This window comes from Canis aureus, chromosome 7, assembly GCF_053574225.1.
Source record: "Canis aureus isolate CA01 chromosome 7, VMU_Caureus_v.1.0, whole genome shotgun sequence".
Lineage (NCBI taxonomy): Eukaryota > Metazoa > Chordata > Mammalia > Carnivora > Canidae > Canis > Canis aureus.
Window position 1 is genome coordinate 50,766,951 of NC_135617.1, and position 14,962 is coordinate 50,781,912.

Genomic DNA, 14,962 nt, shown 5'->3' on the forward strand with positions numbered 1-14,962 from the left:
AAAGACCTTGGCTTTTACTCTGTGGGAGATGGGAAAATATTGTAGAGTTCTGAGCAAAGGAGTGACAAGATCTGACTAACGTTCTAAAAGGAACATTTCTCTGTTGAGAATATACTGTTGAGGACAAAGATGGGTTCAGGAAGATCCATGTACAAAATAATAAGTAATAGTGGTTTAAGCTGGGATGGTGGTGGTTCAGACAAGAAAAGTGGCTGGATTCTACATATAACTTGAAAGAGCCAACAGAGTTTCTGACATTGGAAGTGAGTTCCAAGGAAAGGACTAAAAGATAATTCTAAGGACTCTAATGTTTCCAGTTAGAATGTATGGAAAGATGTCATCATCATCAACTAACGTAGAAAAGGTAGTTGCCGTTCAGCAAGCAGAAAGGGGAAAATCAGGGGGTCAATTCTGGAAATGCTGAATTTGAGTCATCTCTTAGGTACCCAGGTAGGGATGTAAAATAGTCTATGGAATATATGATTCTGGAGTTCAGGAGAGAAATATGGGCTGGAGATATCAATTCACCTGGTGATGTGTTTAGATGGTACTCAAAGCCAGGATAAGGTCAGAGACTGTTAAGAAAATGACAGAATAGATGGGAGAAAAGGACCAACAACTGAGTCTGGGGCACTCCAGCAGTAAGAAGTGTAGAAGTACGGGGGAAAAACTAGCTGAAACTGACTGAAAAGTCTTGGTCAGTGAAGAAAAAAGCAGAAGGAAGGGATTGGTGAGTCTGGATTCTGACTGACAGACATAGCAATGAGAAAGCCGTTGATAAACTTAAAATCGGTATTTTTGTGAAAAGGAGAGGAGAAATGAAAAAATGATGGAGAGCTTTAAGAAAACATGGGCAGAGAAGAATTGAAGAAAATGAGTCCAGATAATCTCAAAAGTAATTTTTTCATAACATCTGAGAAATAATGGCATGCTGGTATGGTGGCAGAAATAAATTTTTTGATTACAGAGAAGAAAAGGAAAATTGCTTCTGCATATTCTTGAATAGTGGAGAGGGCCTGGCATTACACTGTAGCAATAGGGATTTAGATAGGAGCATGGATGCTTTATCTATGTCAGAAGTGGGAAGAAAGAGTATGAGGGGGGCGGTGTGTAGGTAGGTCGTTCTCAGACTGCTTTAATCTTGTTGGCTTAATAGAATTCAGGGTTAGGAGCTAAGAACACAAGGGTGTAGATATTGGGAATTCAAGGAAAAAGAAAAAGTTTCGAAATAATCAGCTGAAGGGAGGGGAAATAAGCAGAATATGAGTCCAGAATATGATTGCCTGGTAGTATTAAATAACGACTTGAAATTCATGGTTATAAATTAAAGTGAAATCTTTTGAAAAAGACTTACCAATGGCCAACAGACACATGAAAAGATGCTCAACATCACTCATCACCAGGCGAATACAAATCAAAATCACAAAGAGATATTACCTCACACCTGTCAGAATGGCTAAACTCAACAACACAAGGAACAAGTGTTGGTGAGGATGTGGAGAAATGAGAATCCTCATACACTGTTGGTAGGAATGTAAATCAGTGCAGCCACTGTGGAATACAGCATGGAGATTCCTCAAAAAGTTAAAAATAGAATTATCATATGATACAGTAATTCCACTACTGGGTATATACCCAAAACATACTGAAACATTAATTTGAAAAGATACATGCTCCCCGATGTTTATTGTAGCATTATTTGCAATAGCCAAGATATGGAAACAGTCCAGGTGTTCACTGATAGATGAATAGATAAAGAAGATGTGGTGTGTGTGTGTGTGTGTGTGTGTATACATACATGTATATGCCTACATACATACACATGCACAATGGAATATTTCTCAGCTATAAAAAAATTGAAATCTTGCCATTTGTAATGATATGGATGGACTAGATCATATAATGCTAAGTGAATAAGTCAGAGGAAGACAAAGTATGATTTCATTCATATGAATTTAAAAAGACAACAAATAAAGAAAAAAAAGAGACCAACAAAAAAGCAGATTCTTAAATATAGAGAACTACTGTTGTGAGAGGGAGGTGGGTGAGGGAGTGGGTGAAATAGGTAAAGGGGATTAAGCATACATTTATCTTGATGAACACTGACTAATGTATAGAATTATCAAATCACTGTCATTGTACACCTGAAACTAATATAACACTGTATGTTAACTATGCTGGAATTAAGATAAATAAATAAACACAATTTTAAAAAAATAAGCCAATTAGAATTTAACCAAAGTTGAGATTTTGCTAAGCTAGTATGATGAATGAAACAGAGCAGAGGAGTCCAGGGTGTGTGATTGAGTATAATGAATGGCCATGGCATTTTAACTAAATAAGAAAGGAAGTATAGCATCAAGAAGAGGGACAGTTAAATAGTGGCCAGACGGAATGCCATTATTCACTGATAGTGTGTACAAGGCTGAAGAATTATGGAGGTCAGAGTAGAGAGACTGGACTAGAAAGAGAGGAAGTGATTGAGATTGAAATGCATGGATCAAGATTAAACTTTTAAAAAAGAAAGCAGGGAAATACCATGAAGAATATACAGCTCAAAAGGAATTACTCAAAAAACACTAGAGAAGTCAGATATAGACTCAAAGAAATTACAGACATGAAATCTCTAACCCATGGCTTAAAGACCTTGAAGGACAATCAAAAGAAAAAGAAAAGAAAAAATTTTAAAAAACATTTCAGAGGCAAGAGCCTTTTGGAGAATGAGCACCAAATATAACACATGTTCAAGGATGGGTGAGACAACATAGAAAGAAATCATACACAACAAAATACCAAAAAAAAAAAATTACAATATAAATGTTATTAAAAAGATAATAGGAGATAGAGGGCTGGCAGAGGAGCAGGGGCCTCCCCTCACCCGGCCGCACCACCTCGCTAGGTAACTTCCAAACCGTCCTGCACACCTACGGTTCGACCTGAGATTTAAAGAGAGAAACTGGAACGCTACAGAGAGAAGGGTTTGCGCTTCTAACAAGGTAGGAAAGAGGAAAAATAAAATAAAATAAAATCCAGTGGGTATTCTTTTAAGAAGAATCTTAAGGAAGGCAGAAGCCCCCGGGACAGGAGAGCTCAGCCCCTGAGAAGTGGGATCTTTAAAAATCCACGGATTTCTCCCGGAGGGAAAGGCGCTCAATGGGGAACCCGGGCAGGACCGCAGGAGGGCGGTGGGGCCCCCAGCCTCCCGGGGTCACTAACAGAGGAGGTGCTCCAGGGGGAGCGCCCCACACCCCGGGGCCCAGCGCGGTAAAGGGCTGGAGTGCCCGGGGGGCCTCGGGGAGAAGCCGGGGGTCGGGGGGGGGGCGCTCCGGGTGGAGGGGGCTGCGCCCTGCTGCCTTCGGGAGCCGCGGCCTCAGGTGCGATGTCAGTGGCGCAGGCCCCGAGCCCAGGGCGCGGGGGACACAACGGAGAACCTGCGCTCCCCCACCCCCGGGACGGGAGGAGGCAGGGAGGGCCCAGGACAGCGGGGAGGCTCCTGCCGCCCTACGCTTCGGAGCTGTGCAGGTCAGCACCCCCCGCCCCGCCCTGGGGCGTCCAGGCCCCTGCGGACTGGGTGGGAGCTGCGGTGGATACTGCAGGAGCTGACTCCAGGGCTGGAGGGCTGGCCGCCGCCAGTGGGGTTGTTCCTCCTGGTGTCACCCTGTGCCTGGGAGGGGCGGGGCGCCAGAGGACAGGGTCCTCAGGGGGTAAACAGCTCCCACTGAGCCCGGCACCTGGCAGAGGGCAGGGCAGCTCCCCCAGGTTCACACACCTGAGAGTCAGCACAGCAGCTCCTCCCCCAGAAGACCAGCTGGAAGGACAGGGGAAGAGCAGGTTCTGGACCCAGCTTCACTGGAAAGCTCCAGGGGAAGTGGAGGGATTTACAGTATATACAACTAGAGGGTACCCCTCTTTTTTCCCCTTTTTTCCAGTACTCATTTTTATATCAGACTAAAAACTTCCAATATTTTTTCTCTTTTCCCACCTTAACTACAATATTTTACCACCTCTTCATTTTGAAGTTTCTTCCTTTTTGACTTTCATATTTCTAGAATTACATGTCTTAGATATATTTTCCACTTCTAGATTCCCTTCAACATACTCAACTTAATTTTGGCAGATATACGAGATATGGTTTTTGTTTTGTTTTGTTTTGTGTTTTGTGTTTTCTCTGCCTCATTTTGTTCTACACTGGTGGAAGTTGATCCCTTCTAAAACATGACCAGCATGCACCCAGAACCAAGTGGTATATCATACTGGTTCATTCTGTGAGATTACTCATTCCCATTCTGGCCCCCTCTTTTATGGCATTTATGTTTTGGTGGTCAATGTTGGAGTTTTCTACAAGTATTTCTGGTTTATATAAATTTGGGACTGAGCATCTTCTAACACACAGAACTTAATACACTCAGAACCAATAGGATCACCCTCTAGGACCCCTCAGGTAGAGGACATTCTCCTTCCACTACAACTTCATCACCACCACCAACTCCCAGCCCCCCCCTTTTTACTTCACCTTTTTTTTTTTCTCTTTTTCCTCTTTACTTTTGCTTTTTTCTTTTCTTTTTTTCTTTTTTTCTTCTTCTTTGGGATTCTTGGCCTTTTATTTTTTACTACTTTGCTTTAAAATTTTGTTTTTTGCTTTAGCAGTCCTTTTGTTTTATTTCATTCTGATCTTTGTTTTCATTTTTGGGTCTCTGATCTTGTCAGAATCACCTAGGGTAAAATTTACTTAGGTCATGGTTGATATTCTTGACACGGCCCACTCATACAGCCACTCTGCTCTGAGCAAAATGACTAGAAGGAAGAACTCACCACAAAATAAGGAATCAGAAACAGTACTCTCTGCCACAGAGTTACAGAATATGGATTACAATTCAACATCAGAAAGCCAATTCAGAAGCACAATTAAAAGCTACTGGTGGCTCTGGAAAAAAAAGGCATAAAGGATTCAAGAGACTTCATGACTTCAGAATTTAGATCTAATCAGGCCAAAATTAAAAATCAATTAAATGAGATGGAATCCAAACTGGAGGTCCTAACTACGAGGGTTAATGAGATGGAAGAAAGAGTGATTGACAAAGAAGACAAGTTTATGGAAGGAAGGAAGCTAAGGCAAAACGAGAAAAACAATGAAAAGACCAAGAGGAAAGGTTAAGGGAAATAAATGATAGCCTCAGAAGGAAGAATTTACATATAATTGGGGTTCCAGAAAACGCTGAGAGGGCCAGAGGGCCAGAAAGCACATTTGAACAAATCATAGCTGAGAACTTCCCTAATTTGGGGAGGGAAACAGGCATTCAGATCCAGGAGATAGAGAGGTCCCCCCAACCAAAAATCAATAAAAACATTCCACACCTTGATATTTAATAGTGAATCTCGCAAATTCCAAGGAAAAAGAGAAAATCCTTAAAGCAGAAAGAGAAAAGAGATCCCTAACTTATCTGGGGAGAAATATTAGATTAATAGCAGACCTCTCCACAGAGACCTGGCAGGCCAGAAAGGGCTGGCAGGATATATTCAGGGTCCTAAATGAGAAGAACATGCAGCCAAGAAAACTATATCCAGAAAGGCTCTCATTCAGAAGAGAAGGATAAATAAAGAGCTTCCAAGATAGGTAGAAACTGAAAAAATATGTGACCACCAAACCAGCTCTGCAAGAAATATTAAGGGGGACCCTGTAAAAAAAAAGGAAGCCCAAAGAAATAATCGACAAAACAGGGACTGAATAGGTATTACAATGACACTAAATTCATATCTTTCAATAATTACTCTAAACATGAGTGGGCTAAATGATCCCATCAAAAGATGCAGGGTTTCAGACTGGATAAGAAAGCAAAACCCATCTATTTGCTGTCTACAAAAGACTCATTTTAGACCTAAAGACACCTACAGCCTGAAAATGAAAGGTTGGAGAACCATTTACCTTTCAAATGGTCCTCAAAAGAAAGCTGGGGTAGCAAGCCTTAGATAAATTAAAGTTTATCCCAAAGACTGTAATAAGAAATGAAGAGGGACATTATATAATACTTAAAGGGTCTATCCAACAAGAAGACTTAACAATCATGAATATTTATGCCCCTAATGTGGAAGCTTCCAAGTATATCAATTAATTAATAACCAAAGTAAAGACATACTTAGATAATAATACACTTATACTGGGAGACTTCAACATGGTGCTTTCTGCAAATGACATATCTTATAAGCACAGCAGCACCAAAGAAACAAGGACTTTAAATTATACACTGGACCAGATGGATTTCACAGATATATACAGAACTTTCCATCCAAACACAACTGAATGCACATTCTTCTCAAGTGCACATGGAACTTTCTCCAGAATAGACCACACATACTGGGTCACAAATCAGGTCTCAGCTGATACCAAAAGATTGGGATTGTCCCCTGCATATTCTCAGACCACAATGCTTTGAAACTAGAATTCAATCACAAGAAGAAATTTGGAAGAAACCCAAACACGTGGAAGTTGAAGAGCATCTTACTAAAGGATGGCTGTATTAACCAGGAAATTAGAGAAGAATTAAAAAGATTCATGGAAACTAATGAAAATGAAGATACAACCATTCAGAATCTTGGGGATATAGCAAAAGCAGCCCTGAAAGGGAAATACATCGCAATACAAGCATCCCTCAAAAAATTGGAAGAAACTCAAATACACTAACTTTGCACCTAAAGGAACTGGAGAAAGAACAGCAATTAAAACCTACACCAAGCAAAAGAAGAGAGACAATAAAGATTCGAGCAGAACTCAATGAAATAGAGACCCAAAGAACTGTAGAACAAATCAACAAAACCAGGAGTTGGTTCTTTGAAAGAATTAATAAGATAGATAAACTATTAGCCAGCCTTATTAAAAACAAGAGAGAAAGGATTCAAATTAATAAAGTCATGAATGAAAGAGGATATATCACAAACAATACCATGGAATTACAAACGATTTTTAAAATGTATTATGAGCAGCTATACGCAAATAAATTAGGCAATCTAGAAGAAATGGATGCATTAATGGAAAACCATAAATTACCAAAACTGGAACAGGAAGAAATAGAAAACCTGAACAGGCCAATAACCAGGGAGGAAATTGAAGCAGTCATCAAAAACCTCCCACCAAGACATAAAAGTCCAGGGCCAGATGGCTTCCCAGAGGAATTCTATCAAGCATTTAAAGAAGAAATAATACCTATTCTACTAATGCTGTTCCAAAAGATACAAAGGGATGGAATACTTCCAAACTCATTTTATGAGGCCAGCATCACCTTAATTCTAAAACCAAAGATCCCATCAAAAAGGAGAATTATAGACCAATATCCCTGATGAACACAGATGCAAAAATTCTCAACAAGATACTAGCCAATAGGATCCAACAGTACATTAAAAAAATTATTCACCATGAACAAGTGGGATTTATCCCCAGAATGCAAGGGTGGTTCAACGCTCATAAAATAATCAATGTGATAGATCACATCAACAAGAGAAAAAATAAGAACCATATGATCCTCTCAATAGATGCAGAGAAAGCATTTGACAAAATACAGCATCCATTCCTGATCAAAGCTCTTCAGAGTGTAGGGATAGAAGGAACATTCCTCAATATCTTAAAAGTCATCTATGAAAAGCTCACAGCAAATATCATTCTCAATGGGGAAAAACTGAGAGCCTTTCCCCTAAGATCAGGAACACGACAGGGATGTCCACTCTCACCACTGCTATTCACCATAGTAGAAGTCCTAGCCTCAGCAATCAGACAACAAAAAGACATTAAAGGCATTCAAATTGGCAAAGAAGAAGTCAAACTCTCCCTCTTCACAGATGACATGATACTAATATATCGAAAACTCAAAAGACTCCACCCGAAGATTGCTAGAACTCATACAGCAATTTGGCAATGTGGCAGGATACAAAATCAATGCCCAGAAATCAGTGGCATTACTATGCACTAACAATGAGACTGAAGAAAGAGAAATTAAGGAATCAATTCAATTTACAATTGCACCCAAAAGCATAAAATACCTAGGAATAAACCTAACCAAAGAGGTAAAGGATCTATACCCTAAAATCTACAGAACACTTCTGAAAGAAATTGAGGAAGACACAAAGAGATGGAAAAATATTCCATGCTCAGGGATTGGAACAATTAATATTGTGAAAATGTCAATGCTACCCAGGGCAATTTACACATTTAATGCAATCCCTATCAAAATACCATGCACTTTCTTCAGAGAATTGGAACAAATAATCTTAAAATTTGTGTGGAATCAGAAAAGATCCCAAATAGCTAGGGGAATATTGAAGAAAAAAAAAAAACAGAGCAGGGCCATCACAATGCTGGATTTCAAGTTGTACTACAAAGCTGTGATCATCAAGACAGTGTGGTACTGGCACAAAAAGAGACACATAGATCAATGAAACAGAATAGAGAACCCAGAAATGGTCCCTCAACTCTATGGTCAACTAATATGTGACAAAGCAGGAAAGACAATCCACTGGAAAAAGGAGAGTCTCTTCAATAAATGGTGCTGGGAAAATTGGACAGCCATGTGCAGAAGAATGAAACTCGACCATTCTCTTACACCAGACACAAAGATAAACTCAAAGTGTATGAAAGATCTAAGTGTGAGACAAGAATCCATCAAAATCCTAGAGGAGAACACAGGCAACACCCTTTTTGAACTTGACCACAGCAACTTCTTGCAAGATACATCTATGAAGGCAAGGGAAGCAAAAGCAAAAATGAACTATTGGGACTTAATCAAGATAAAGAGCTTCTGCACAGCAAAAGAAACAGTCTACAAAACTAAAAGACAACCTACAGAATGGGAGAAGATATTTGCAAATGACATATCAGATAAAGGGCTTGTATCCAAGATCTATAAAGAACTTATTAAACTCAACAGCAAAGAAACAAACAATCCAATCATGAAATGAGCAAAAGACATGAACAGAAATTCCACCAAAGACCCACACATGGCCAACATGCATATGAGAAAATGCTCTGCATCACTTGCCATCAGGGAGATACAAATCAAAACCACAATGAGATACCACCTCACACCAGTGAGAATGGTGAAAATTAACAAGACAGGAAACAACAAATGTCAGAGAGGATGTGGAGAAAAGGGAACCCTCTTACACTGTTGGTGGGAATGTGAACTGGTGTAGCCACTCTGGAAAACTGTGTGGAGTTTCCTCGAAGGGTTAAAAATAGATCTGCCCTACGACCCAGCAATTGCACTGCTGGGGATTTACCCCAAAGATACAGATGCAGTGAAAAACTGAGACACCTGCACCCTAATGTTTATAGCAGTGATGTCCACAATAGCCACACTATGGAAGGAGCCTAGGTGTCCATCAAAAGATGAATAGAGGGCAGCCCAGGTGGCTCAGTGGTTTCACACCTTCAGGCCAGGGTGTGATCCTGGAGACCTGGGATTGAGTCCCGCGTCGGGCTCCCTGCATGGATCCTGCTTCTCCCTCTGCCTGTGTCTCTGCCTCTCTCTCTCTCTGTGTCTCTCATGAATAAATAAATAAAATCTTTAAAAAGAAAAAAGATGAATGGATAAAGAAGCTGTGGTCTATGTATACAATAGAATATTAGTCATTAGAAATGATGAATACCCACCATTTGCTTCAATGTGGATAGAACTGGAGGGTATTATGCTGAGTGAAGTAAGTCAATCAGAGAAGGACAAACATTATATGGTTTCATTCATCCAGGGAATATAAAAAATAGTGAAAGGGATTAAAGGGGAAATAGAGAAAATGAGTGGGAAATATCAGAGACAGAGAATATAAGAGACTCATTATTCTGGGAAACTAACAAGGGGTAGTGGAAGGGGAGGTGGGTGGAGGGATGCGGTAACTGGGTGATGAGCACTGTGGGGAGCACTTGATGGGATAAGCACTGTGTGTTATATGTTGGCAAATCAAACTTCAATAACAAAAATATACAAAAATAAGCTAACCTAAAAAAAAGATAATAGGAGATATAGAAGATACAATATGTAATAGTATGTTCTTTAAAAAGTGAATATATTTAATTCAAGGATGGAAGAAACAAGATTAGTATGAGTATATCAATTGAAAAAGTTATATCATGTCTAAGGAAATAAAAACATTTGCTTAGCTAGAGATTTTTCTGCAGGAAAACTCAATGCCAGAAACACTAGAGCAACATCCTCAAAGCTCTGAAGTTTCTGTAGTACCAGAATTTTATAGCTAATGTTATTCTTGAATTAAAGGAAAACAGACACTTTCTCAAACATGTAAGAAATTAAGGACCACAGGCATTAAGAGTCCTTTTTGATTAAAAAAAAAAAAAAAAGAGTTGCTGGAAAACAATTCAACAAAATAAGTGTTAAAAATTAAACTCAAGGACAGAAAAGCCATCACAAAAATATTTGCTTATCATTGACTCTACAATAAACAACTATTAATATTATGGCTTCAGAGCAGAATGCAAATTCTATAATCCTATAATATATAAAAATCATAATATTCTAATAAATATAAGGTATGAAAGGAGGAGATGTGAGGAGAAGTATAAAAATGATAAATTTCTTCAGTTTGTTAAGAAATCAATAGATATAGGAGCTCCAGGGTGGCTCAGTCTATTGGGTGTCTGCCTTTAGCTCAGATCATGATTTCAGGGTCCTGAGATTAAACCCCCTCCCTGCTCAGGCTTCCTGCCCAGTGGGGAGTCTGGATCTCCCTTTGCACTTCCCACACACATACTTGTGCTCTCCCTCTCTGTCTCAAATAAATAAATAAAATCTTTTTTAAAATGAGTCAATAGATATAATCTTAAATGGAAATACACAGTTAAAAATGATTTATTGCTCCCACCTATAGTTCTCTTAAAGTATTTTTTTTTTCTGAAGTGTGGAGGGTTCTTTCAGGAACTAGCATTCCTTTTGTTAAAGAACCAAATATATCTCATTTAATTAAATTCAACTAAAAATAACCTGAACATTAGCATTTTAAAATATCATTATCTATTGTCTTTCTATTTTCATTTGTCTCTCTTTTCATCAACAGAGAAACAGACTTACTTGCTTTGACATGCTTTTCACTAAATATTAATAATGATTGTGTGAGCTTAATATAATTTGGGATGATTTTTTTAACTATCTTCTTTCTAGGTAATATATTCTTATGAGCATATATGGACTGTATATGAATTTAGTGAGTATATATAGATTTTTATTTTTTAAGTGATACTTTTTAAAAATTTAAGGCAAACATATTGTTCCATATAACCTAAAATGTAGGGTAATGGGAAACTATCTTAGGCCCCAGAAGAGTGATACTGAGTGACCAAAGCAGTACAGAATTAACCATTAAAATGGAAAAACAAACAGCCAGTGTTTAGAGGAATATTGAGAACTGTCATTCTTATATACTGCTAATGAATACTTTAGCAAAATTTTCTTTGTTATAAAATTGTAGGTACTTCCATATCTCGTTTTTTTGAAATATATTTAATTATCTAGCCATCTCTCTCTCTCTCTCTCTCTATCTCTCTCTCTCTCTCTCCAGCTATACACCTAGGAGAAATGAAAAATACTTCAAACTCTCAAGAAAGGTTCTTTCTGGATAGTGAAATTGTCTTTACACTTTTTCCTCATCTGTAGTTTCTCAGTATCCTACATTAACTTGAAATGCCATGTATTTCCATTCTAAGATACACATATTTTCACATGCCTAAAATCAAGACAAGTCATAAAATGAGTATCTTAGATTCAATGAAATGTGGTAATTTTGTAATTGAAATATAAGAGTAATGGGATGTCTGGGTGGCTCAGCGGTTGAGCGTCTGCCTTTGGCCCAGGGCATGACTCCAGGATCAGGGATCGAGTCCCACATGGGGCTCCTTGCAGGGAGCCTGCTTCTCCCTCTGCCTGTGTCTCTGCCTCTTTCTTTCTCTGTGTGTGTCTCTCATGAATAATAAATATAATACTTTTTTTAAAAAAAAGAAATATAAGATTATTTAAAATAAAGGTGGGATGACTACTGAAGAGATATCACAGAAGATAACTATCTACATACCCTAGAACTGACTCAGAATGTCTCAAAGATCAATAAGAAGAAAGCAGAGATTTGGTTGGAGTTGAGATTACTTTTGTACAAGCTCAACCAAATTTAAACAGGAAAGACTTGTTCAATGAGACAAAGTCATTTACCATGATGGCAAAGTGAGAAAAGTGAGGGTTTAAAATGATGGAAATTTAAGAAAAAGACCCAGAAAACTTTCCTGTAGCATTTCATTTGAATTGGACTGAGACATTAGGAGAAAGAGCCTAAAGGTGGAGCAGAGTTAGAATGAGTTGGAGAAGACACTAGGGAAAGTAGTTTCAGGTGACCACACTCTTCTTGTGAGCATGATCTTATTTGTGAAACTACTTATTTACTTTTGAAATGCAACCCAATTTTGAACTATTTCCTGCCCTGGTAGAGATGAATGTATTTTACTCACAATTTGAAAAGTGTAATTTCTATAAGATGTGCAGAAATAAAAAAAAATTCTTGTGCTGAAATAAAGGTGACCCTATTCCTTTTTCCTGATTAATCACTACCAGTCATAATTCCATCTAAAATCTTCCTCCCAAATCCTTACATACTTGAATTTGTACCCTTCCCCTGCTTATGCCACATACAGAACTTATTCCAATAATATATTTCCCTTCCCCTTAAAATAGATTTCTAGGACACACTCAAGTGAGAGATAGGAAATGGTCATCTTTTCCAGAATACTGAGTTACCCTTTAACCAGACTTTAAAATAATGACTATATAGTGCCAAAGTTTGGATAATCTTTAATTTGTATGGAATTCTCTCCTACCAAGGAGAATTCTGGCACCTGCATGCACTCTATACATGTATGTTCAGTTTCATTTTCCAAAAGCATTAAATGAAGATTTTAAAGAAATTGCCTTACCCAGTGAGTTTGACAGCATGTGTCTGAAGCTTTTGATATTTTCTTGATTCTTCATTTGTTCTGGTAATGTGTCTATATATCCCTGTCTTATAATGGAAGAAATCTTCATGGACTTGCATTATGGCTAAAATAAAACCCAACATAATAAAACAGTTTTAAACAAATCTCTTTAAAAATCTTTATTTAAAAAAATCTCTATAAATTCTCACAGAACAATCAGTGGTTAAATTGCCAGGAGGAGAATCTAAGAAGGGACTTTGCAATTCAACTTAATTTTCTTTCCTACTTGATTTAATTGCTGCAATACTTGTTTGTTGTTTTTCTCTTATAAAAACAGCTTTTAGCCACTTAGAATATTACTTAAGTATACATTATATCTTTAAAACACCATCTATTCTTAATTGACAGAAGCACTATTACCAGAAATTGAGACCCTTGCAGAGAAGCCCCACTGCACTTGGCTACTGATTGCTGTTTATCTATTAACCTTGGACTTCACCATGAGCCTCTTAAAACTACAATTAAGCTAACAGTGAAGGGTGAACCTGGCAAACAGGGCTTAATGCAATTGTCCTTAATCCTTGGAAGTAAATACAAACCTTTCCTTGGTGAGTTTGAATAAAAAGCAAACCTTTGGCAAAAGAATACTCTGACAAAATTCCATTCTCCTGGCTCTCAAGAAGTAAGCCACTGTTGCATTCTTTTTTTCTTTTTTCTTTTTTTTTTTTTTTGAATATTTTTTGTTGGAGTTCGATTTGACAACATATAGTATAACACCCAGTGCTCATTCTGTCAAGTGCCCCCCTCAGTGCCTGTCACCCAGTCACTCCAACCCCCCCACCCACCTCCCCTTCCACTACCCCTTGTTCCTTTCCCAGAGTTAGGAGTCTCTCATGTTCTGTCACCTGCTCTGATTTTTCCCACTCATTTTCTCTCCTTTCCCCTATAATCTCTTTCACTATTTTTTATATTCCCCGTATGAGTGAAACCAAGAGCTTATACATCATAAAGCTCTCCTTCATTCCCTTATCTTGATTACTTCTTTTCTGTATCATGTGCTGCTCTATTGAAGGGCTTAGACAATTCAGGGTGAAGACTTTAAACTTGTAGAAGACATAAATTTAAAATATTTCTAGGTGGGACTAGATAAGTATACCTTGATAGGTACACAATGCTTGTCTGTATAAGTTTGACATGCTTTTTAAATAAAATAAAAACTAAGGTCATAAGCATTTGATAGATCCTAAAATTAAGCTTCTATTCCCAAGTCAAATACAACTTTTTCATGTCCCACCTTTTATTTTCTTTTTTAATGTTTCATGCTTTTTCTGATGCCATTTAAATATTCTCGAAAGAGGTCAAATCTTCTTTATCTACTTCAAAATATATTCCTTCCAAAATAAATAAATAAAATGAAGTAAAATAAAATACATTCCCATAGGATTTTAAGAATTTATGTAACTGTAATTTATGCAGATCTTACTTTGCTCTCATTTCAGCACCTAAACTTATTTTTAATTCTACAGATTTTAGAAGAATGCACACAGTGCTATTTATCCAGCATTCTATAGCCTTTTACACTCTTTTGTACTGAAAGAGGAGAAAATGCTCTATGTTTGCCCAGGCAATGCTGTGCAGACAAACACATTGCATCTACAGCAGGATGAGTCAAAGTCAACCAGCTCTTACATAAGTGTGAAGATACTGCTAGTGGTTTTTCTCCTCTATAGAACCATTGACCCCCTCAGCTCTTCTCAACTCTCCCTAAGAACCATGAATGCGTCATTGCTGAGAAACACTGACAACTGAAGAAGTGTGGGACAGAGACCATAATAATTAACTTGAAGGGGGCTCCTTCCTTCAGTTTCTGACACCAAAACAGACTTGATGAGTTTATAAAGCTATAACTACATAAGTAACTGTAGTGCAACTTTACTTTTGGAAAACTGCAGCAAACTTACTAAACAGAATTGTAACAAGGCTGAGGGCAGAATGGAGCCCATCTTGATT

The 14,962-nt window shown here is 38.0% G+C and overlaps 1 protein-coding gene across 2 annotated transcripts in view; it reads right to left on the minus strand.

The window, feature by feature from the left end:
• Positions 1-14,962, minus strand: part of TINAG (tubulointerstitial nephritis antigen) — a 92,071-nt gene that overhangs the window by 40,903 nt on the left and 36,206 nt on the right. The window contains exons 9-10 of one of the 2 annotated variants that reach the window (XM_077903594.1): positions 12,953-13,076; positions 3,920-4,713 (exon numbers count right to left, since the gene is read on the minus strand). In XM_077903594.1, coding sequence (XP_077759720.1) covers positions 4,710-4,713; positions 12,953-13,076 — 128 coding nt within the window. In that variant the 3' untranslated portion in view covers positions 3,920-4,709. Of the gene's footprint in view, positions 1-3,919; positions 4,714-12,952; positions 13,077-14,962 lie in introns of those variants that run through there. The other variant, XM_077903593.1, reaches the window with a different exon arrangement.